Source organism: Oncorhynchus masou, unplaced genomic scaffold, assembly GCF_036934945.1.
Source record: "Oncorhynchus masou masou isolate Uvic2021 unplaced genomic scaffold, UVic_Omas_1.1 unplaced_scaffold_810, whole genome shotgun sequence".
Classification (NCBI taxonomy): domain Eukaryota; kingdom Metazoa; phylum Chordata; class Actinopteri; order Salmoniformes; family Salmonidae; genus Oncorhynchus; species Oncorhynchus masou.
Window position 1 is genome coordinate 202,501 of NW_027014573.1, and position 25,020 is coordinate 227,520.

At 41.4% G+C, this 25,020-nt stretch overlaps 2 protein-coding genes and 1 long non-coding RNA gene across 3 annotated transcripts in view; 2 read left to right on the plus strand and 1 right to left on the minus strand.

The window, feature by feature from the left end:
* The window catches only part of LOC135537539 (NLR family CARD domain-containing protein 3-like), a 224,663-nt gene that overhangs the window by 119,615 nt on the left and 80,028 nt on the right, over window positions 1-25,020 (minus strand). The window lies entirely within an intron of this gene.
* LOC135537540 (uncharacterized) overlaps window positions 1-25,020 on the plus strand; it is a 99,005-nt gene that overhangs the window by 63,965 nt on the left and 10,020 nt on the right. Inside the window, exons 12-15 of the mRNA XM_064963676.1 lie at window positions 10,880-11,003; window positions 23,066-23,182; window positions 24,467-24,583; window positions 24,828-24,912. Coding sequence (XP_064819748.1) covers window positions 10,880-11,003; window positions 23,066-23,182; window positions 24,467-24,583; window positions 24,828-24,912 — 443 coding nt within the window. The remainder of the gene's footprint in view (window positions 1-10,879; window positions 11,004-23,065; window positions 23,183-24,466; window positions 24,584-24,827; window positions 24,913-25,020) is intronic.
* Window positions 14,402-20,467, plus strand: LOC135537542 (uncharacterized). Its single transcript, XR_010455249.1, has 3 exons — window positions 14,402-14,498; window positions 17,635-17,702; window positions 20,379-20,467. It is a non-coding gene; the product is annotated as an uncharacterized LOC135537542 (long non-coding RNA).

Sequence of the window (25,020 nt, forward strand, 5' to 3'; positions counted from 1 at the left end):
AGGGAGAGGAAGAGAGGAGGAGTGAAGAAGATTGATGGAGGGAGGAGAAGAGAAGAGGGGGAGAAGGAGAGAAGAAGATTGATGGAGGGAGGAGGAGAGAAGAGGGAGAGGAAAAGAGAAGGAGTGAAGAAGATTGATGGAGGGAGGAGAAGAGAAGAGGGGGAGAAGGAGAGAAGAAGATTGATGGAGGGTGGAGGAGAGAAGAGGGAGAGGAAGAGAGAAAGTGAAGGAATATGTGAATATGTCAATGGATATGGAGGGAAAGATGAAAAATTAAAAAAGCTATTAATATATACTGTAACCCACCAATGAGAGAGGAAACATTCTGTGACTACCTCCTCTCCACCAATGAGAGAGGGAACATTCTGTTCTACCTCCTCTCACCCAATGAGAGAGGAAACATTCTGTTCTACCTCCTCTCCACCAATGAGAGAGGAAACATTCTGTTCTACCTCCTCTCCACCAATGAGAGAGGAAACATTCTGTTCTACCTCCTCTCCACCAATGAGAGAGAAACATTCTGTTCTACCTCCTCTCCACCAATGAGAGAGGAAACATTCTGTTCTACCTCCTCTCCACCAATGAGAGAGGAAACATTCTGTTCTACCTCCTCTCCACCAATGAGAGAGGAAACATTCTGTTTCTAACTCCTCTCCACCAATGAGAGAGGAAACATTCTATTTCTAACTCCTCTCCACCAATGAGAGAGGAAACATTCTGTTTCTACCTCCTCTCCACCAATGAGAGAGGGAACATTCTGTTCTACCTCCTCTCCACCAATGAGAGAGGAAACATTCTGTTTCTACCTCCTCTCCACCAATGAGAGAGGAAACATTCTATTTCTAACTCCTCTCCACCAATGAGAGAGGAAACATTCTGTTTCTAACTCCTCTCCACCAATGAGAGAGGAAACATTCTCTTCTACCTCCTCTCCACCAATGAGAGAGGAAACATTCTATTTCTAACTCCTCTCCAACAATGAGAGAGAGGACTCCACCAATTTTTATTTTATTTTTATTTCACCTTTATTTCACCAGGTAGGCAAGCTGAGAACAAGTTCTCATTTACAATTGCGACCTGGCCAAGATAGTCTCTATAGTCCCTGGACCATTCTGTCTCTATAGCCCCTGGACCATTCTGTCTCTATAGCACCTGTACCATTCTGTCTCTGTAGTCCCTGGTCCATTCTGTCTCTATAGTCCCTGTACCATTCTGTCTCTATAGTCCCTGGCCCATTCTGTCTCTATAGTCCCTGTACCATTCTGTCCCTATAGTCCCTGGACCATTCTGTCTCCATAGTCACTGGACCATTCTGCCTATAGTCCCTGGTCCATTCTGTCTCTATAGTCCCTGTACCATTCTGTCTCTATAGTCCCTGGACCATTCTCTCTCTGTAGTCCCTGTACCATTCTGTCTCTATAGTCCCTGTACCATTCTGTCTCTATAGTCCCTGGACCATTCTGTCTCTATAGTCCCTGTACCATTCTGTCCCTATAGTCCCTGGACCATTCTGTCTCTATAGTCCCTGGACCATTCTGCCTATAGTCCCTGGTCCATTCTGTCTCTACAGTCCCTGTACCATTCTGTCTCTATAGTCCCTGTAACATTCTGTCTCTATAGTCCCTGGTCCATTCTCTCTCTGTAGTCCCTGTACCATTCTGTCTCTATAGTCCCTGTACCATTCTGTCTCTATAGTCCCTGGTCCATTCTCTCTCTGTAGTCCCTGGTCCATTCTGTCTCTATAGTCCCTTCACCATTCTGTCTCTATAGTCCCTGGCCCATTCTGTCTCTATAGTCCCTGTACCATTCTGTCTCTATAGTCCCTGGTCCATTCTCTCTCTGTAGTCCCTGTACCATTCTGTCTCTATAGTCCCTGGACCATTCTGTCTCTATAGTCCCTGGACCATTCTGTCTCTATAGTCCCTGTACCATTCTGTCTATAGTCCCTGTAACATTCTGTCTCTATAGTCCCTGGACCATTCTGTCTCTATAGTCCCTGGACCATTCTGTCTCTATAGCCCCTGGACCATTCTGTCTCTATAGTCCCTGTACCATTCTGTATCTATAGTCCCTGGACCTGAACCATTCTGTCTCTATAGTCCCTGTACCATTCTGTCTCTATAGTCCCTGTACCATTATGTCTCTATAGTCCCTGTACCATTCTGTCTCTATAGTCCCTGTACCATTCTGTCTCTATAGTCCCTGGTCCATTCTCTCTCTGTAGTCCCTGGTCCATTCTGTCTCTATAGTCCCTGTACCATTCTGTCTCTATAGTCCCCGTACCATTCTGTCTATGGTCCCTGTAACATTCTGTCTCTATAGTCCCTGGACCATTCTGTCTCTATAGTCCCTGGACCATTCTGTCTCTATAGTCCCTGTACCATTCTGTCTCTATAGTCCATGGACAATTCTGTCTCTATAGTCCCTGTACCATTCTGTCTCTATAGTCCCTGGACAATTCTGTCTCTATAGTCCCTGTACCATTCCGTCTCTATAGTCCCTGTACCATTCTGTCTCTATAGTCCCTGGACCTGAACCATTCTGTCTCAATAGTCCCTGTACCATTCTGTCTCTATAGTCCCTAGACCATTCTGTCTCTATATTCCCTGTACCATTCTGTCTTTACAGTCCCTGGACCTGAACCATTCTGTCTCTATAGTCCCTGGACCATTCTGTCTCTATAGTCCCTGTACCATTCTGTCTCTACAGTCCCTGGACCTGAACCATTCTGTCTCTGTAGTCCCTGTACCATTCTGTCTCTATAGCCCCTGGACCATTCTGTCTCTATAGCCCCTGGACCATTCTGTCTCTATAGTCCCTGGACCATTCTGTCTCTATAGTCCCTGTACCATTCTGTCTCTACAGTCCCTGGACCTGTACCATTCTGTCTCTATAGTCCCTGTACCATTCTGTCTCTATAGTCCCTGTACCATTCTGTCTCTATAGTCCCTGTACCATTCTGTCTCTATAGTCCCTGGACCATTATGTCTCTATAGTCCCTGTACCATTCCGTCTCTATAGTCCCTGTACCATTCTGTCTCTATAGTCCCTGGACCTGAACCATTCTGTCTCTGTAGTCCCTGTACCATTCTGTCTCTATAGCCCCTGGACCATTCTGTCTCTATAGTCCCTGGGCCATTCTGTCTCTATAGCCCCTGGACCATTCTGTCTCTATAGCCCCTGGACCATTCTGTCTCTATAGTCCCTGGACCATTCTGTCTCTATAGTCCCTGGACCATTCTGTCTCTATAGTCCCTGTTCCATTCTGTCTCTATAGTCCCTGTACCATTCTGTCTCTATAGTCCCTGTACCATTCTGTCTCTATAGTCCCTGGACCATTCTGTATCTATAGTCCCTGTACCATTCTGTCTCTATAGTCCCTGTACCATTCTGTCTCTATAGTCCCTGGACCTGAACCATTCTGTCTCTGTAGTCCCTGTACCATTCTGTCTCTATAGTCCCTGTACCATTCTGTCTCTATAGCCCCTGGACCATTCTGTCTCTATAGTCCCTGGTCCATTCTGTCTCTATAGCCCCTGGACCATTCTGTCTCTATAGTCCCTGTTCCATTCTGTCTCTATAGTCCCTGTCTATTCTGTCTCTATAGTCCCTGTACCATTCTGTCTCTATAGTCCCTGGTCCATTCTGTCTCTATAGTCCTTGGTCCATTCTGTCTCTACAGTCACTGGACCATTCTGTCTCTATTGTCCCTGGTCCATTCTGTCTCTACAGTCCCTGGAACATTCTGTCTCTACAGTCCCTGGACCATTCTGTCTCTATTGTCCCTGGACCATTCTGTCTCTATTGTCCCTGGTCCATTCTGTCTCTATTGTCCCTGGTCCATTCTGTCTCTACAGTCCCTCGACCATTCTGTCTCTATTGTCCCTGGAACATTCTGTCTCTTCTCACAGAACTGTCTCTACAGTCCCTGGACCATTCTGTCTCTATAGTCCCTGGACCATTCTGCCTCTTCTCACAGAACTGTCTCTACAGTCCTTGGACCATTCTGTCTCTGTAGTTCCTGTACCATTCTGTCTCTATAGTCCCTGCACCATTCTGTCTCTATAGTCCCTGGACGACTATTCTGTCTCTATAGTTCCTGTACCATTCTGTCTCTACAGTCCCTGGACCATTCTGTCTCTATTGTCCCTGGACCATTCTGTCTCTATTGTCCCTGGTCCATTCTGTCTCTATTGTCCCTGAACCATTCTGTCTCTATAGTCCCTGGACCATTCTGTCTCTATAGTCCCTGGACCATTCTGTCTCTATAGTCCTTGGTCCATTCTGTCTCTATAGTCCTTGGACCATTCTGTCTCTATAGTCCCTGGACCATTCTGTCTCTTTAGCCCCTGTACCATTCTGTCTCTATAGTCCTTGGACCATTCTGTCTCTATAGTCCTTGGTCCATTCTGTCTCTTTAGCCCCTGTACCATTCTGTCTCTATAGTCCCTGGACCATTCTGTCTCTATAGTCCTTGGTCCATTCTGTCTCTATAGTCCCTGGACCATTCTGTCTCTATAGTCCCTGGACCATTCTGTCTCTATAGTCCCTTGACCATTCTGTCTCTATAGTCCTTGGTCCATTCTGTCTCTATAGTCCCTGTACCATTCTGTCTCTATAGTCCCATGACCATTCTGTCTCTTTAGCCCCTGTACCATTCTGTCTCTATAGTCCCTGGACCATTCTGTCTCTATAGTCCTTGGTCCATTCTGTCTCTTTAGCCCCTGTACCATTCTGTCTCTATAGTCCCTGGACCATTCTGTCTCTATAGTCCTTGGTCCATTCTGTCTCTATAGCCCCTGGACCATTCTGCCTCTTCTAACCCATCTTCCATTCCAATCACTGACCTGTAAAGTACCTGTGAATATGTGTGTGTGTTTATCTGCGTGTCTAGAGGTCCAACTGCAGCCTCTTCACCTGGATTACTGAGGAGGAGTGGGTCAATGTTCTAGAGGTCCAACTGCAGCCTCTTCACCTGGATTACTGAGGAGGACTGGGTCAATGTTCTAGAGGTCCAACTGCAGCCTCTTCACCTGGATGACTGAGGAGGAGTGTGAGGACTGAGTCAATGTTCTAGAGGTCCAACTGCAGCCTCTTCACCTGGATGACTGAAGAGGATCGTGAGGACTGAGTCAATGTTCTAGAGGTCCAACTGCAGCCTCTTCACCTGGATGATTGAAGAGGATCGTGAGGACTGAGTCAATGTTCTAGAGGTCCCACTGCAGCCTCTTCACCAGGATGACTGAGGAGGAGCGTGAGGACTGGGTCAATGTTCTAGAGGTCCAACTCCAGCCTCTTCACCTGGATGACTGAGGAGGAGTGTGAGGACTGGGTCAATGTTCTAGAGGTCCCACTCCAGCCTCTTCACCTGGATGACTGAGGAGGAGTGTGAGGACTGGGTCAATGTTCTAGAGGTCCAACTGCAGCCTCTTCACCAGGATGACTGAGGAGGAGTGTGAGGACTGGGTCAATGTTCTAGAGGTCCCACTCCAGCCTCTTCACCTGGATGACTGAGGAGGAGTGTGAGGACTGAGTCAATGTTCTAGAGGTCCCACTGCAGCCTCTTCACCAGGATGACTGAGGAGGAGTGTGAGGACTGGGTCAATGTTCTAGAGGTCCAACTGCAGCCTCTTCACCTGGATGACTGAGGAGGACTGGGTCAATGTTCTAGAGGTCCAACTGCAGCCTCTTCACCTGGATGACTGAGGAGGACTGAGTCAATGTTCTAGAGGTCCCACTCCAGCCTCTTCACCAGGATGCCTGAGGAGGAGTGTGAGGACTGGGTCAATATTCTAGAGGTCCCACTCCATTCTCTTCACCTGGATGACTGAGGAGGACTGGGTCAATGTTCTAGAGGTCCCACTCCAGCCGCTTCACCAGGATGACTGAGGAGGAGTGTGAGGACTGGGTCAATGTTCTAGAGGTCCCACTCCAGCCGCTTCACCAGGATGACTGAGGAGGAGTGTGAGGACTGGGTCAATGTTCTAGAGGTCCCACTCCAGCCTCTTCACCGGGATGACTGAGGAGGAGCGTGAGGACTGGGTCAATGTTCTAGAGGTCCCACTCCAGCCTCTACACCTGGATGACTGAGGAGGAGTGTGAGGACTGGGTCAATGTTCTAGAGGTCCCACTCCAGCCTCTACACCAGGATGACTGAGGAGGAGTGTGAGGACTGGGTCAATGTTCTCGAGGTCCCACTCCAGCCTCTTCACCAGGATGACTGAGGAGGAGCGTGAGGACTGGATCAATGTTCTAGAGGTACCACTCCAGCCTCTACACCTGGATGACTGAGGAGGAGCGTGAGGACTGGGTCAATGTTCTAGAGGTCCCACTCCAGCCTCTACACCAGGATGACTGGGGAGGAGCGTGAGGACTGGGTCAATGTTCTATGCTTTGACCCAGACTCTAAGGGGTTCATTCAAATTTAAAACTATGCCTCTGATGCGTTTCTTCATCACCAACATGAAAGACAAGTTTAAATATAGTGACAGTTTGTTTCCCAACAGGAAAGACACGTTTAAATATAGTGACAGTTTGTTTCCCAACAGGAAAGACAAGTTTAAATATAGTGACAGTTTGTTTCCCAACAGGAAAGACAAGTTTAAATATAGTGACAGTTTGTTTCCCAACAGGAAAGACACGTTTAAATGTAGTGACAGTTTGTTTCCCTCTTGGTGCATTTCTCCATCTGCTCCTGTGTCCTAAAATGGCCATTTCATTCATCCCAACAACAGTTACAGATTGTGGATGTGCTGAGTGATTACTGCATATTAACTTAAATAAACAGTCTTTATATGGATCGTCCCAAAACATATCTACAGAGGGAAAACTAAAGTGTTCATCAGTTGATACATAGTTGAATGTGAGGTCGATAGTCTGTAGACTGTCAACGAAGCTCAACTTGTGTTTCACTTTATTTGGATAGTTCCAAAGCACATCTGCCAATAGAGTATAATATACTGTATATAGTATATACATACACATGTATATATAGTTTAACCTTTAAAGGCAAAAGGCCTCCTGCAGGGACAGGGGCTGGGAATGAAAGATATAGACAAAACACACATCACAACAAGAGAGACAACACAACACTACATAAAGAGAAACCTAAAGACAACAACACAGCATGGCAGCAACACAACACTACATAAAGAGAGACCTAAGACAACACTACATAACGAGAGACCTAAAGACAACAACACAGCATGGCAGCAACACAACACAACATAAAGAGAGACAACACAACACTACATAAAGAGAGACCTAAAGACAGCAACACAGCATGGCAGCAACACAACACTACATAAAGAGAGACCGAAAGACAACAACACAGCATGGCAGCAACACAAAACTACATAAAGAGAGACCTAAAGACAACAACACAGCATGGCAGCAACACAACACTACATAAAGAGAGACCTAAAGACAACAACACAGCATGGCAGCAACACAACACTACATAAAGAGAGACCGAAGACAACAACATAGCCAGGCAGCAGCACATGACAACACAGCATTGTGGCAATACAACATAACAACAACATGGTAGCAACACAACACTACATAAAGAGAGACCTAAAGACAACAACATAGCCAGGCAGCAACACAACACTACATAAAGAGAGACCGAAGACAACAACATAGCCAGGCAGCAGCACATGACAACACAGCATGGTGGCAATACAACATAACAACAACATGGTAGCAGCACAACATCGTAGCAGCACAAAAACATGGTACAAACATTATTGGGCACAGTCAACACCACAAAGGGCAAGAAGGTAGAGACAACAATACATCAGACAACAGCACAAAGGGAAAGAAGGTAGAGACAACAATACATCAGACAACACCACAAAGGGCAAGAAGGTAGAGACAACAATACTTCAGACAACACCACAAAGGGCAAGAAGGTAGAGACAACAATACATCAGACACATTATCATCATCAATTAGAAGTACAGCTGGCAGCACACATCATCATCATCATCATCAATTAGAAGTACAGCTGACATCACACATCATCATCAATTAGAAGTACAACTGGCAGCACACATCATCATCATCATCAATTAGAAGTACAGATGACAGCACACATCATCATCAAATTAGAAGTACAGCTGGCAGCACACATCATCATCATCATCAATTAGAAGTACAGCTGGCAGCACACATCATCATCAATTTGAAGTACAGCTGGCAGCACACATCATCATCATCATCAATTAGAAGTACAGATGACAGCACACATCATCATCAAATTAGAAGTACAGCTGGCAGCACACATCATCATCATCATCAATTAGAAGTACAGCTGGCAGCACACATCATCATCAATTTGAAGTACAACTGGCAGCACACATCATCATCATCATCATCAATTAGAAGTACAGCTGGCAGCACACATCATCATCAATTAGAAGTACAGCTGGCAGCACACATCATCATCATCAAGTAGAAGTAGAGCTGGCAGCACACATCATCATCATCAATTAGAAGTACAGCTGACAGCACACATCATCATCATCATCAATTTGAAGTACATCTGACAGCACACATCATCATCATCAATTAGAAGTACAGCTGACAGCACACATCATCATTATCATCTATTAGAAGTACATCTGACAGCACACATCATCATCATCAATTAGAAGTACAACTGGCAGCACACATCATCATCAAATTAGAAGTACAGCTGGCAGCACACATCATCATCATCATCAATTAGAAGTACAGCTGGCAGCACACATCATCATCATCAATTAGAAGTACAGCTGGCAGCACACATCATCATCATCAATTAGAAGTACAGCTGGCAGCACACATCATCATCATCATCAATTAGAAGTACAGCTGGCAGCACACATCATCATCAATTTGAAGTACAGCTGACAGCACACATCATCATCATCATCAATTAGAAGTAGAGCTGGCAGCACACATCATCAATTAGAAGTACAGCTGGCAGCACACATCATCATCATCAATTAGAAGTAGAGCTGTCAGCACACATCATCATCATCATCAATTAGAAGTACAGCTGACAGCACACATCATCATCATCATCAATTTGAAGTACATCTGACAGCACACATCATCATCATCAATTAGAAGTACAGCTGACAGCACACATCATCATCATCATCAATTAGAAGTACATCTGACAGCACACATCATCATCATCAATTAGAAGTACAGATGACAGCACACATCATCATCAAATTAGAAGTACAGCTGGCAGCACACATCATCATCATCAATTAGAAGTACAGCTGGCAGCACACATCATCATCATCATCAATTAGAAGTACAGCTGGCAGCACACATCATCATCATCATCAATTAGAAGTACAGCTGGCAGCACGCATCATCATCATCAATTAGAAGTACAGCTGGCAGCACACATCATCATCATCAATTAGAAGTACAGCTGACAGCACACATCATCATCATCATCAATTAGAAGTACAGCTGGCAGCACACATCATCATCATCAATTAGAAGTACAACTGGCAGCACACATCATCATCAAATTAGAAGTACAGCTGGCAGCACACATCATCATCATCATCAATTAGAAGTACAGCTGGCAGCACACATCATCATCATCAATTAGAAGTACAGCTGGCAGCACACATCATCATCATCAATTAGAAGTACAGCTGGCAGCACACATCATCATCATCATCAATTAGAAGTACAGCTGGCAGCACACATCATCATCAATTTGAAGTACAGCTGACAGCACACATCATCATCATCATCAATTAGAAGTAGAGCTGGCAGCACACATCATCAATTAGAAGTACAGCTGGCAGCACACATCATCATCATCAATTAGAAGTAGAGCTGTCAGCACACATCATCATCATCATCAATTAGAAGTACAGCTGACATCACACATCATCATCATCAATTAGAAGTACAGCTGACATCACACATCATCATCATCAATTAGAAGTACAGCTGACATCACACATCATCATCATCAATTTGAAGTACATCTGACAGCACACATCATCATCATCAATTAGAAGTACAGCTGACAGCACACATCATCATCATCATCAATTAGAAGTACATCTGACAGCACACATCATCATCATCAATTAGAAGTACAGATGACAGCACACATCATCATCAAATTAGAAGTACAGCTGGCAGCACACATCATCATCATCAATTAGAAGTACAGCTGGCAGCACACATCATCATCATCAATTAGAAGTACAGCTGGCAGCACACATCATCATCATCATCAATTAGAAGTACAGCTGGCAGCACACATCATCATCATCAATTAGAAGTACAGCTGGCAGCACACATCATCATCATCAATTAGAAGTACAGCTGACAGCACACATCATCATCATCATCAATTAGAAGTACAGCTGGCAGCACACATCATCATCAATTAGTAGTACAGCTGCACACTAACCAATCGTAATGCTTGTGGTAAATTTAGTTTGACTTTGGAAATCCCTATTGGGCTAGTTCGGAACCGTCTGTAAATTACACAATGTACATGGGACAATATGTTAAAATTCAAATAGCTCCAAATGTCAACGAATTTAAAACCTCAAACAAACTATACATTTATAATATGCATTTTGAAATATTGAAAGCATTTCATGAAAACTAAAAAGTGTGAAACATTAAACTATTGTCTCATTTACATGGTGTAATTTATTGACGGTCCCTCACTAGCCCCGGAGATAGGGTATCCAAAGTCAAAGCGGAAGCTAATTGGCAAAATATTTAGCAAACCTGCGAACACACTTGAGACGAGCATTTCTTAATGAACGAAATCTAAAATGAGGCCAAATCAGGAAGTGCAGTCTCCCTTTAAAACTAACTAATGTCCTCTACCTTTCAGATGAGCCAATCAGGACAGATGACAACAGCAGGCCATTGAAGCACTTAGAACAGCAGCAGCCAGTAGGAAATGGTAGTGAAGAGGATGATGTAGGAGACCCAGACACAGACCAGGGGCTGTGGAGGTCATGATGTAGGAGACACCGACACAGACCTGGAGCTGTGGAGGTCATGATGTAGGAGACCCAGACACAGACCTGAAGCTGTGGAGGTCATTATGAAGGAGACCCAGACACAGACCTGAAGCTGTGGAGGTCATGGTGCAGGAGACCCAGACACAGACCTGGAGCTGTGGAGGTCATGATGTAGGAGACCCAGACACAGACCTAGAGCTGTGGAGGTCATTATGAAGGAGACCCAGACACAGACCTGGAGCTGTGGAGGTCATGACCTGAAGCTGTGGAGGTCATGATGTAGGAGACCCAGACACAGACCTGGAGCTGTGGAGGTCATGATGTATGAGACCCAGACACAGACCTGGAGCTGTGGAGGTCATGATGTAGGAGACCCAGACACAGACCTGGAGCTGTGGAGGTCATGATGTAGGAGACCCAGACACAGACCTGGAGCTGTGGAGGTCATGATGTAATAGGCCCAGACACAGACCTAGAGCTGTGGAGGTCATGATGTAGGAGACCCAGACACAGACCTAGAGCTGTGGAGGTCATGATGTAGGAGACCCAGACACAGACCTAGAGCTGTGGAGGTCATGATGTAGGAGACCCAGACACAGACCTAGAACTGTGGAGGTCATGATGTAGGAGACCCAGACACAGACCTGGTGCTGTGGAGGTCATGATGTAGGAGACCCAGACACAGACATGGAGCTGTGGAGGTCATGATGTAGGAGACCCAGACACAGACCTGGAGCTGTGGAGGTCATGATGTAGGAGACCCAGACACAGACCTAGAGCTGTGGAGGTCATGATGTAGGAGACCCAGACACAGACCTGGAGCTGTGGAGGTCATGATGTAGGAGACCCAGACACAGACCTAGAGCTGTGGAGGTCATGATGTAGGAGACCCAGACACAGACCTAGAGCTGTGGAGGTCATGATGTAGGAGACCCAGACACAGACCTAGAGCTGTGGAGGTCATGATGTAGGAGACCCAGACACAGACCTGGAGCTGTGGAGGTCATGATGTAGGAGACCCAGACACAGACCTGGAGCTGTGGAGGTCATGATGTAGGAGACCCAGACACAGACCTGGAGCTGTGGAGGTCATGATGTAGGAGACCCAGACACAGACCTGGTGCTGTGGAGGTCATGATGTAGGAGACCCAGACACAGACCTGGAGCTGTGGTCATGATGTAGGAGACCCAGACACAGACCTAGAGCTGTGGAGGTCATGATGTAGGAGACCCAGACACAGACCTGGAGCTGTGGAGGTCATGATGTAGGAGACCCAGACACAGACCTGGAGCTGTGTAGGTTATGACAGTACTGTGCAGCCGTCTTCATCGACCTTGCCAAGGCATTTGACTCTGTCAATCACCATTTTCTTATCGTCAGACTCAGTAGGCTCAGTTTTTCTGATGACTTCCTTGCCTGGTTCACCAACTACTTTGCAGACAGAGTTCAGTGTGTCAAATCGGAGGGCATGCTGTCCGGTCCTCTGGCAGTCTCTATGGGGGTGCCACAGGGTGCAATTCTCGGGCCGACTCTTTTCTCTGTATATATCAATGATGTTGCTCTTGCTGCGGGCGATTCCCTGATCCACCTCTACGCAGGCGGCACCATTCTGTATACTTCCGGCCCGTCCTTGGACACTGTGCTATCTAACCTCCAAACGAGCTTCAATGCCATACAACACTCCTTCCGTGGCCTCCAACTGCTCTTAAACGCTAGTAAATCCAAATGCATGCTTTTCAACCGTTTGCTGCCTGCACCCGCATGCCCGACGAGCATCACCACCCTGGATGGTTCTGACCTTGAATACGTGGACATCTATAAGTACCTAGGTGTCTGGCTAGACTGTAAACTCTCCTTCCAGACTCATATCAAACATCTCCAATCGAAAATCAAATCAAGAGTCGGCTTTCTATTCCGCAACAAAGCCTCCTTCACTCACGCCGCCAAACTTACCCTAGTAAAACTGACTATCCTACCGATCCTAGACTTCGGCGACGTCATCTACAAAATAGCTTCCAACACTCTACTCAGCAAACTGGATGCAGTTTATCACAGTGCCATCCGTTTTGTCACTAAAGCACCTTATACCACCCACCAGTACAACCTGTATTCTCTAGTTGGCTGGCCCTCGCTACATATTCGTCGCCAGACCCACTGGTTCCAGGTCATCTACAAGTCCATGCTAGGTAAAGCTCCGCCTTATCTCAGTTCATTGGTCACGATGGCAACACCCACCCGTAGCACGCGCTCCAGCAGGTGTATCTCACTGATCATCCCTAAAGCCAACACCTCATTTGGCCGCTTTTGTTCCAGTTCTCTGCTGCCTGTGACTGGAACGAATTGAGGGAGACTTTTATCTCCACCACCAACTTCAAACATCAGCTATCTGAGCAGTTAACCGATCGCTGCAGTGGTACATAGTCTATCGGTAAATAGCCCACCCAATTTTACCAACCTCATCCCCATACTGTTTTTATTTATTTACTTTTCTGCTCTTTTGCACACCAATATCTCTACCTGTACATGACCATCTGATCATTTATCACTCCAGTGTTAATCTGCAAAATTGTAATTATTTGACAACCTCCTCATGCCTTTTGCACACAATGTATATAGACTCTCTTTTTTTCCACTGTCTTATTGACTTGTTTATTGTTTACTCCATGTGTAACTCTGTGTTGTCTGTTCACACTGCTATGCTTTATCTTGGCCAGGTCGCAGTTGCAAATGAGAACTTGTTCTCAACTAGCCTACCTGGTTAAATAAAGGTGAAATATAAAAAATTATAAAAATGTAGGAGACCCAGACACAGACCTGGAGCTGTGACTGTCAGCCATTTATTGTCATGCAAAAGACTGTTGGTCTCAAGGCAAATGACCGTTAATTAGCATTAACATACAAGCCGCTGATGAGTTTTAATATCTACATTTTCTTTAAATTATAAATTAGTTAAATACACACCATCACAATAAATCCATTGTTTATTTTAGGCAGATCTAAATAAACATGTATTTCAGAAGAACAGAATATGAGTTGGCCTACTGAATGTTATCTGCGCCATGCCATAGGCTGTCGTCTTGTTCATTTAGCAGACAAGATATGCTTATAAGTCCTGTGCCATTGTTTGATATTATATGATTTTATAGTAAGAAGAATATAATTGAATTTAGAATTAAATAACAATAATATTTGTCTCATTCCAGAGCGAGTGCACATATGAAGTGTCTATGTAGACCATACAAGTGATCATGTGAAACAATTATTTAGCAATTTTAGTTGTGAATGATACAAACCTTAGTAAAGCCAATTGTAAAGTATAGAATTGTATACAGTTGTAGAATGTATGCCAAGACACATTGTAAAATCTGTAAAGAGAGAGGGGGAGAGAACAGGCAGAACCTGATATGTAAATGAGCAGAGCAAATGAAACTAACTTTTGACGACCCGATGATCATTCAGACTCTGTTTCTATTGAGAGATAAAAGGTAAGACGACGATTGTAATGTGTATTAATGTAGTTGATGATATTGTTATGTGTATTCATATAGTTGATGATATTGTTATGTGTATTCATATAGTTGATGAAATTGTTATGTGTGTTCATATAGTTGATGATATTGTTATGTGTGTTCATATAGTTGATGATATTGTTATGTGTATTCATATAGTTGATGATATTGTTATGTGTATTCATATAGTTGATGATATTGTTATGTGTATTCATATAGTTGATGATATTGTTATGTGTATTCATATAGTTGATGATATTGTTATGTGTATTCATATAGTTGATGATATTGTTATGTGTATTCATATAGTTGATGATATTGTTATGTGTATTCATATAGTTGATGATATTGTTGTGTGTATTCATATAGTTGATGATATTGTTATGTGTATTCATATAGTTGATGATATTGTTATGTGTATTCATATAGTTGATGATGTTGTTATATTCATATAGTTGATGATATTGTTGTGTGTATTCATATAGTTGATGATGTTGTTATGTGTGTTCATATAGTTGATGATATTGTTATGTGTATTCATATAGTTGATGATATTGTTATGTGTATTCATATAGTTGATGATATTGTTGGTGGACAGTGTTATAATAGTCCTACTCTCCTTAAAATGCTTTTGACATTAATTAGATGCGTGGGGTGAATTTGTTCTGTGCCCATCTGTGTGCCCCAGGGTGATCACTCCTACACTATCGAGAATCTAAAAGGGTTCTTTGGCTGTCCCCATAGGATAACCCTTTGTAGAACCCTTTTTGGTACTAGGTAGAACCCTTTTGGGTTCCATGAAGAACCCTTTCCACAGAGGGTTCTACCTGGAATGCAAAATAATATTTGTTTGGAACCCTTTATTCTAAGAGTGTACTGTATCATTGGTCTATAGACTTGTCTTCTCAAAACAGACTTAAAACACAACAAGCAACAAACAAACATTTTATATTTCTAATCGACTGTTAACGCTTTTCACTCAGGAAGGTATGTTGTGTGAAAGAGATATTGTGGAGAGACTAACAATACCTTACACTTCCTGAAAACAGGTTGTGTGTATTCATTAGTGCCCACCGTAGCAAAACATTTGGCAACAGAAACTGTTTAGGTCACATTGTACAGCGTTTAGAGTAAACTGTTTATGCAACATTTTAAAACTATTGGCTGTGGAGTCATGCCTTGATCTACAACACCATAGAGAACCAAGGGCTCTCTGTGGTCAGGGCTTGACAGCAACATTTTAAAACTGTTGGCTGTGGGGTAAACTAATGAATACAACCCAGGTTGTAGCCTACGACTCGGCATGTTGATAGCTGCCTGATGCTGAAACCTGATTGTAGCCTGAGGGGTAAACTATGATACTAGCTAGATATACTGGTTTTCTAAAGTTAGCCAGATTCAGTTAGCTTCACATTCCAGCTCAGACCTCACCCATCAGAATATACAGAACAGAACAGAAAATATCTCAATGACTTGACATGTTCTGGTTGTGAATTCAGGCTACAAGGTGAAAATCTTCCCAGGGATTATTGTAAAGTGTGTAGAGACATTAAATGTATGGTGTTATTTTTGTATAGTGAATGGAAGTAAAACACTCCTAACAGTAGATAAATTAAATGTATGGTGTAATGTTAGTATAGTGAATGACAGTAAAACACTCCTAACAGTAGATAAATTAAATGTCTGGTGTAATGTTAGTATAGTGAAGTAAAACACTCCTAACAGTAGAGAAATTAAATGTATGGTGTAATGTTAGTATAGTGAAGTAAAACACTCCTAACAGTAGATAAATTAAATGTCTGGTGTAATGTTAGTATAGTGAATGGAAGTAAAACACTCCTAACAGTCTACTTCTACTGAGACAGCTTGGTGTCAGTTTAATCACACAACATGGAGCTGACTGGACGTGGTCAAGTCAAATTCAATATGTCAACATTCATATATTATAGTACATTTTTTACTACATTTAACATTTCATGTGATAATGTAATTGTATCATAGTTCCTCTACAGTGTAGAGATCCTATACATTTCAAATGATAATGTAATTGTATCATAGTTCCTCTATAGTGTAGTGATCCTCTACATTTCATATGATAATGTAATTGTATCATAGTTTCTCTATAGTGTAGTGATCCTCACTATATGAGCCACGTCACAATTCCAACCAAGTTACCCAATTGATGCCAATGGCACGATGCGTAGGTTGTTCACCTTTAACACATGCAACCTGGGTTCGCTTCCCTGCCCCGCTGTTTGCTACATTGGTGTCTGAGACATGCTTTTGTGTGAGCCAGGTAACAATTCCCACCATGTGGGTTAACCCTATTGGTGCAATACGTAGGGTGTTGAATACGTAGGGTGTTGACCTCCCTGCCCGCTGTTTTCAACTATATTAACAGCACAGGCTGCCCCACATTCGTTGAACAAAGAGACACAATAATACGAGTGAAAGGATTTTAGGATAATATCAGTAAGTGTTGATTTAGAGTTGTCTTCTGGGTTCAGCCTTCTAGTTGCCTTCATCAACAGGTTGAAATGTAACTAATGACATCACAATGACATGTCCTCAGAGTTGGAAAGATCCTACATCTGAACACATTATTTAACATGGTGACATGGTGCTGCTAGTGAAAGAAAACATTAAGAGACAGAATACAGGCGGTGGAGTTTGCACAAAGTTTACGTACAACAATATATTGAACTAGGTAGACTGAGCATAGAGCTAAAGGCTATAACCACGGGGAAGAAACTGTTCAGATTGGGGTCTATAACATCCAATCACAGAGGTTTACAGCAGCTGACAGTTGCAACTTCACTGCTAATAACTCAAACTTCCTTTTTCAGATAAAGACATCATCTCTGTACAGATGTAGGATCTGACTTTGATCACCCTGTTGCAGGAAAACTAAAACTTGCAGTGTATTTGATGTTTTAAAAGGCTTCTGAAGTTTGTCATTTCCACTTTCCGCTTTAAAATGTTCATTATAATCCACATAATTTTTCTGCTTCAGTAAACTGTCTCAAATTAAGATCCTACATCTGTAGCAAAACACCTGTCTTGCATGTATTCTCCTTTGACGATTTGACATATTTTATTTACTGTTGTTTAGGCTGGTTGAATGAGTTGCCTATGAAAGCTACTTCATCTGTAAGAAAACAGGCGGCTGCACCAGTGACTGTAAGTTATGTGATTTCCTCATATGAAATTAAAAGTATGTTTGTAGCCTACGCAGTTATAAAATGGCTGTTGAAACTGTGGCACATATTTCTCAGTACATTAGAAGTCAGATAAATGTGTTGATATGTAGGAAAGATGGGCAAACTCTCGTTGGTCTTGACTTTCTACACACTATTATAAGGTTAGTCAATGTCAGACATTCAATAGTCAGAGTAGGTTGGAGTTATAATCACTTATCATGCTGACAAACCTGATGGTCTCTGTGAACTGATCTGAACAGGTTTAGACTGGTCATCTATGATATGTAGGTTATATACAGTACATTCTCTGTCCTGCTACTGGTGGGACTATAACATTATGTGAACTGATCTGAACAGGTTTAGACTGGTCATCTATGATATGTAGGTTATATACAGTACATTCTCTGTCCTGCTACTGGTAGGACTATAACATTATGTGAACTGATCTGAACAGGTTTAGGCTGGTCATCTATGATATGTAGGTTATATACAGTACATTCTCTGTCCTGCTACTGGTAGGACTATAACATTATGTGAACTGATCTGAACAGGTTTAGACTGGTCATCTATGATATGTAGGTTATATGAGGTACATTCTCTCGTCTACATATCACTAACAACCCACTATTATACATTATAACCTAGTCTACTTTACATAATATAACATCTACATATCACTAACAACCCACTACTATACATTATAACCTAGTCTAATTTACATAATATAACATATCACTAACAACACACTACTATACATTATAACCTAGTCTACTTTACATAATATAACATATCACTAACAACCCACTACTATACATTATAACCTAGTCTACTTTACATAATATAACATATCACTAACAACCCACTACTATACATTATAACCTAGTCTACTTTACATAATATAACATATCACTAACAACCCACTACTATACATTATAACCTAGTCTACTTTACATAATATAACATATCACTAACAACCCACTACTATACATTATAACCTAGTCTACTTTACATAATATAACATATCACTAACAACCCACTGACTATACATTATAACCTAGTCTACTTTACATAATATAACATCTACATATCACTAACAACCCACTACTATACATTATAACCTAGTCTACTTTGATTTACATTTACATTTAAGTCATTTAGCAGACGCTCAGGGGTTGATCCAGAGCGACTTACAAATTGGTGAATTCACCTTCTGACATCCAGTGGAACAGCCACATAATATAAAATATCTTACTTGTTGCAAAAAACCTTTCTGAATGGATCAATGATTTCCTCCTCAGATCAATCATGTCCGTTTTAGCCCTTCTGTCTACATTCTCAGATACGTTTAGAAAATAACAGATTGAAAGACAATAAATAGCCACTTTTCATGAATAAAAATAAGTGTGAGACATGACCTTGTGTTGCTGTACTGTCTTATTATTATTATTGTTGTTGCTGTACTGTCTATAACTACCTTAACAAACAGTGACTTATTATAATTATTATTATTGTTGCTGTACTGTCTAGATCTACCTTAACAAACAGTGACTTATTATTATTATTATTATTGTTGCTGTACTGTCTATAACTACCTTAACAAACAGTGACTTATTATTATTATTATTATTGTTGCTGTACTGTCTATAACTACCTTAACAAACAGTGACTTATTATTATTATTGTTGCTGTACTGTCTATAACTACCTTAACAAACAGTGACTTATTATTATTATTATTATTGTTGCTGTACTGTCTAGATCTACCTTAACAAACAGTGACTTATTAGTATTATTATTATTGTTGCTGTACTGTCTATAACTACCTTAACAAACAGTGACTTATTATTATTATTGTTGCTGTACTGTCTATAACTACCTTAACAAACAGTGACTTATTATTATTATTATTATTGTTGTGAAGAAGTACTGTCTAGATTACCTTAACAAACAGTGACTTATTATTATTATTATTATTGTTGCTGTACTGTCTAGAACTACCTTAACAAACAGTGACTTATTATTATTATTATTATTGTTGCTGTACTGTCTATAACTACCTTAACAAACAGTGACTTATTAGTATTATTATTATTGTTATTGTTGCTGTACTGTCTATAACTACCTTAACAAACAGTGACTTATTATTATTATTATTATTGTTGCTGTACTGTCTATAACTACCTTAACAAACAGTGACTTATTATTATTATTGTTGCTGTACTGTCTATAACTACCTTAACAAACAGTGACTTATTATTATTATTATTATTGTTGCTGTACTGTCTATAACTACCTTAACAAACAGTGACTTATTATTATTATTATTATTATTGTTGCTGTACTGTCTATAACTACCTTAACAAACAGTGACTTATTATTATTATTATTATTGTTGCTGTACTGTCTATAACTACCTTAACAAACAGTGACTTATTATTATTACAGACAGTTACCATGGAGATGAAATGTCACAACTACGTTTTCATGTGATGCATTAAATCATCTGATTGTTTCTATGTATGTTAGTAAATGTTTAATAAGATAAAATGAATAAATGATAACAATTAACATTAAATAATTACTGTGTTAACCACTTGACATTCAGTAATTAGTTGTCACCATATTAACCACAACCAACATTTTGGATCTCTGTTTAGGGGTCAGTTCTTTAAAATGAGTCTCTCTGGGGAGAGAAAGGAGGGGGGCCCTGCCTCTAAAATGAGTGTCTCTGGGGAGAGAAAGAAGGGGGCCCTGAAGCTCTTAAAATGAGTCAATATGGGGACCATGACAGCAAAGTTAAGAGGTGAGATGACAATTTCTGATATCATGATTATCAGTTTATTTACAAGCAAAATGTTCACATTTGTTTTTTAATCAGAAATGGTTGCTTATGGGACCTTGAATCATTCCTGTTACTCAGAATTTGATGGACTAATAGCATTTTATATGGGTCTACAAGCAGCAATATGATGGACCATGAAGCATCAGTTATAGGCTACAAGCAGCATATACATTGCCATGCAGAAAGTATTCGGACCATTGAAGCTCAGTTGCTAGTTTTGCCAATTTGAGGCTTCATGAAGCATCAAAGATAAAAACTGTTTGACCATGAATTCTTCAGTTTTTGATTTGTTAAAAAGTTTGAAATATCCAATAAATGTCATTCCACTTCATGATTGTGTCCCACTTGTTGTTGATTCACACAAAAAAATACAGTTTTATATCTTTATGTTTGAAGCCTAAAATGTGTCAAAAGGACCATGAAGTTCAAGGGGGCCGAATACTACAAGGCACTGGATATAAGCATCACATAGCTATCTTAATTAAGATGAATGCACTTACTGTAAATCACTCTGGATAAGAGCATCTGCTAAATCATGGGTTTTCAAAATGGTCTATGGAGGTACTTTAGGGTTCTCAATCCTATCTGTGGAGGTACTGCAGGGGTTCCGGGAAAAACAAGTGACTATAGCAATGAAGACATTTGGTAGAATTTTCACTATGACAAACCACATTGCCTGCTCTTAATGCATTGACTAATATAATTAATGCATCTTTTAGACAATATAACCATTATATAAATGACAACAACTTCCGTTGAACAGCACTCTTTCTTCCATTTAACAACTCTAAATATCTTTGGCATAGTAGGTTTCAACTCCTTGCCAACAATGTTGCCTACAATGTTGCAACAAGCACAGGTCCAAATATCTTAATCTGGGGACAAAATTAACCATTTTCACTTGTTATACTCAAATCACACATAGATGCCTTCAAAAGCACAATTTATTAATCCATGCCCAGTTTAGGATCATTATTTAACAATGTGAATTACATGTGGCTCCAAAGAACCACTGAAATAACACTGCATGTATAATTAAATAATCAGAAGAAAAACCGTTTATTATTATACACTCTTAGAACAGAAGGTTCCTTATAGAGCCAAAAAGGCAGCTATCACTTCCTGTCCTAAATATATGCTGACCACTATGGGACTTATAGACTTTTTTTGGTTTTAATTTATACCTCTAAAGTTCTGTCAAAAGGTTAATGTTTAGAGGATGTGAATCACGACCAATTCCTAGTCATCAGACACTTTGTGGTTTTTTCCCGGTCCCTGATTTGAACATATTGTCCTTATCCGCTGGGTGAAAACCTGAGAATCTGCCAAAATGAAGACAAAATGTTGCAGACATAAATGGTATGTCCCTGATTCAACACATGTTATAATTATTATAAATAAATCATTGTCCAAAAGCACAAGACTCCACGCTGTTGCATGTAGGTCTACATTATTAATGGATTGATCTTAGGGAATAAAACATTTTTTAACTTTCCAACACCAAGTTACATGTTCAATTTGAACCACAGGAACCAGGGAAGTTTACTGTTCAATTTAGTTATCCTAGCTAGTCGGTACAGCTCCCTAAGCTTAGCTACTCTACCAGCAGCATCCTAGTTATCCTAGCTTCGGTACAGCTCGGTTCTAGCTAGCTACTCTACCAGCAGCATCCTAGTTATCCTAGCTAGTCGGTACAGCTCGGTAAGCTAGCTAGCTACTCTACCAGCAGCATCCTAGTTATCCTAGCTAGTCGGTACAGCTCGGTAAGCTAGCTAGCTACTCTACCAGCAGCATCCTAGTTATCCTAGCTAGTCGGTACAGCTCGGTAAGCTAGCTAGCTACTCTACCAGCAGCATCCTAGTTACCATAGCTACCACTACATCGTCACCGGCTGTCTGCATTTCTTGTGGACCGATGGAGCTCCCCGGTTGTTTCTTCCACCTGTTAAATCCCGGTGAGGCTTCTCCCTCTCTCGTTGACGGATGCTGTCTACCTCTGTCCGGTTCTCCTCTCTTCACTAGATGGACGGTAACTTTAGTGTTTAACCCGTCTGTGTCCAAGGACCGAACTTTTGAATATTATTTTCAGGGCGCCTCAATAGCAGGTATTGAACGCCGGGTAAATAATCACTAGTCAGAACCTCAACCTCAGTATACATTCATTATAAAAATCACCTTAATATCTGATATTGTGAGTAAACAACCTCGAGAATGCGTCTTCCAGCCCTCTAATAAATTACATCATTCAACCCTCCCGGTTAGTAAATTTACCTCAACATCCCCCGGAGAAGGCAGAGTAACGACACCAGCCTTTTAGCGGGGCTGACAGACTGACGACAACGCTCGCGACGCTAAATGAATGTCGTCATTAATAATGACACACTGCTCGCGCGCCATTAACTAACGTCTGGAAGTCAGTTCTATTTGTGAAACTCTTCTTATGTTTCCCCATCTGAGCTCAGAGTAGATGAGAGATGTAATGTTTGTCTCTGTTGTGTTGAAGACCAATCCAGCAGGAGAGACCAGCCTCCCCTGTTCCCAGCTGTGTGTCCATGAAGAGTGACCAGTCTATGGATCCTCCTCTAAACTTTAGAGAGGGAGACTTTTCTACTGAACAAAGGTAAGAAGAACTCATGGGTCCTGGTCAGTGAGTTAAACAACACTGTCTCTAGTCATTTCTCCTCTCCCACTTTCCTATTTGTTTTTGTTGTTTTCATAATCCATAGGCTAATAATTTTGTCCATTTTAATAGTCCTAAAACAATATCAAACAGACACAATGTTTCCTGTGTGTGTGTGTGTGTGTGTGTGTGTGTGTGTGTGTGTGTGTGTGTGTGTGTGTGTGTGTGTGTGTGTGTGTGTGTGTCATATTACCTCAACTACCTGTGTGTCTCATTATTACTGCACTCCCTGGATCAACTACCTGGTTCCCTGCACCTCATTGACCTCACATTGACTCAGGTTCTCCTTATAGTCTCATTATTACCTCAACTACCTGGTAGACTCAGTACTGGTATATCTCATTATCCTCATTTTGACTCAGTACTGGTTTCCTTATAGTCTCATTATTACCTCAACTACCTGGTACCCTGCACATTGACTCAGTACTGGTTCTCCTTATAGTCTCATTATTACCTCAACTACCTGGTACCTTGCACATTGACTCAGTACTGGTACTCCTTATAGTCTCATTATCACCCCAACTACCTGGTACCCTGCACATTGACTCAGTACTGGTTCTCCTTATAGTCTCATTATTACCTCAACTACCTGGTACCCTGCACATTGACTCAGTACTGGTACTCCTTATAGTCTCATTATTACCTCAACTACCTGGTACCCTGCACATTGACTCAGTACTGGTACTCCTTATAGTCTCATTATTACCTCAACTACCTGGTACCCTGCACATTGACTCAGTACTGGTACTCCTTATAGTCTCATTATTACCTCAACTACCTGGTACCCTGCACTCAGTACTGTACTGTACTCCTTATAGTCTCATTATTACCTCAACTACCTGGTACCCTGCACATTGACTCAGTACTGGTACTCCTTATAGCCTCATTATTCCGGTCGGTAACATTTGAGAGTGAGGCAAATATACAGCATTTTGCGGAAAAAAAACATGATTATTTGTCGCTCTGAAATGAAGACATCAAGTGATTTTAAACAAATACATACTGTATCTGCACATATCAATCCCATACCATGATTAAATAGTGAACAAAACTATTTTTTTTTAAATAGTGAACACTTTCAGAAATGCTTTAAACAATAAAAGCTAATTTACTAACATTTCTGAAAAGTTATATATATCGTTTTGGAATGAAACTCTTCTTATGTTTCCCCATCTGAGCTCAGAGTAGATGAGAGATGTAATGTTTGTCTCTGTTGTGTTGAAGACCAATCCAGCAGGAGAGACCAGCCTCCCCTGTTCCCAGCTGTGTGTCCATGAAGAGTGACTGGTCTATGGAACTTCCTATACTGTTTAGAGAGGGAGACTTTTCTACTGAACAAAGGTAAGAAGAACTCATGGGTCCTGGTCAGTGAGTTAAACAACACTGTCTCTAGTCATTTCTCCTCTCCCATTTTCCTATTTGTTTTTGTTGTTTTCATAATCCATAGGCTAATAATTTTGTCCATTTTCATAGTCCTAAAACAATATTAAACAAACACCACATTCACGTGTGTGTGTGTGTGTGTGTGTGTGTGTGTGTGTGTGTCTCCTCGATGAGGAGATGTAATCTCATGTTTTGTCCACAGAAACCAACAGGAGAGATCAGAGTCAGAGATTCTCAGTGGTCAGTCTTCCCAGAGTCATCAAACAGACCTGGCCTCCATATTCAGTGTATGTGGTCCTGTTGTGTCCATTTGTTTTTGTTTACCTCAAGTTAAGTTGATCTGTCAATCATTCATTAATGTGTTAATGAGAAAGCATTTAGTCTCTTGCTTAACT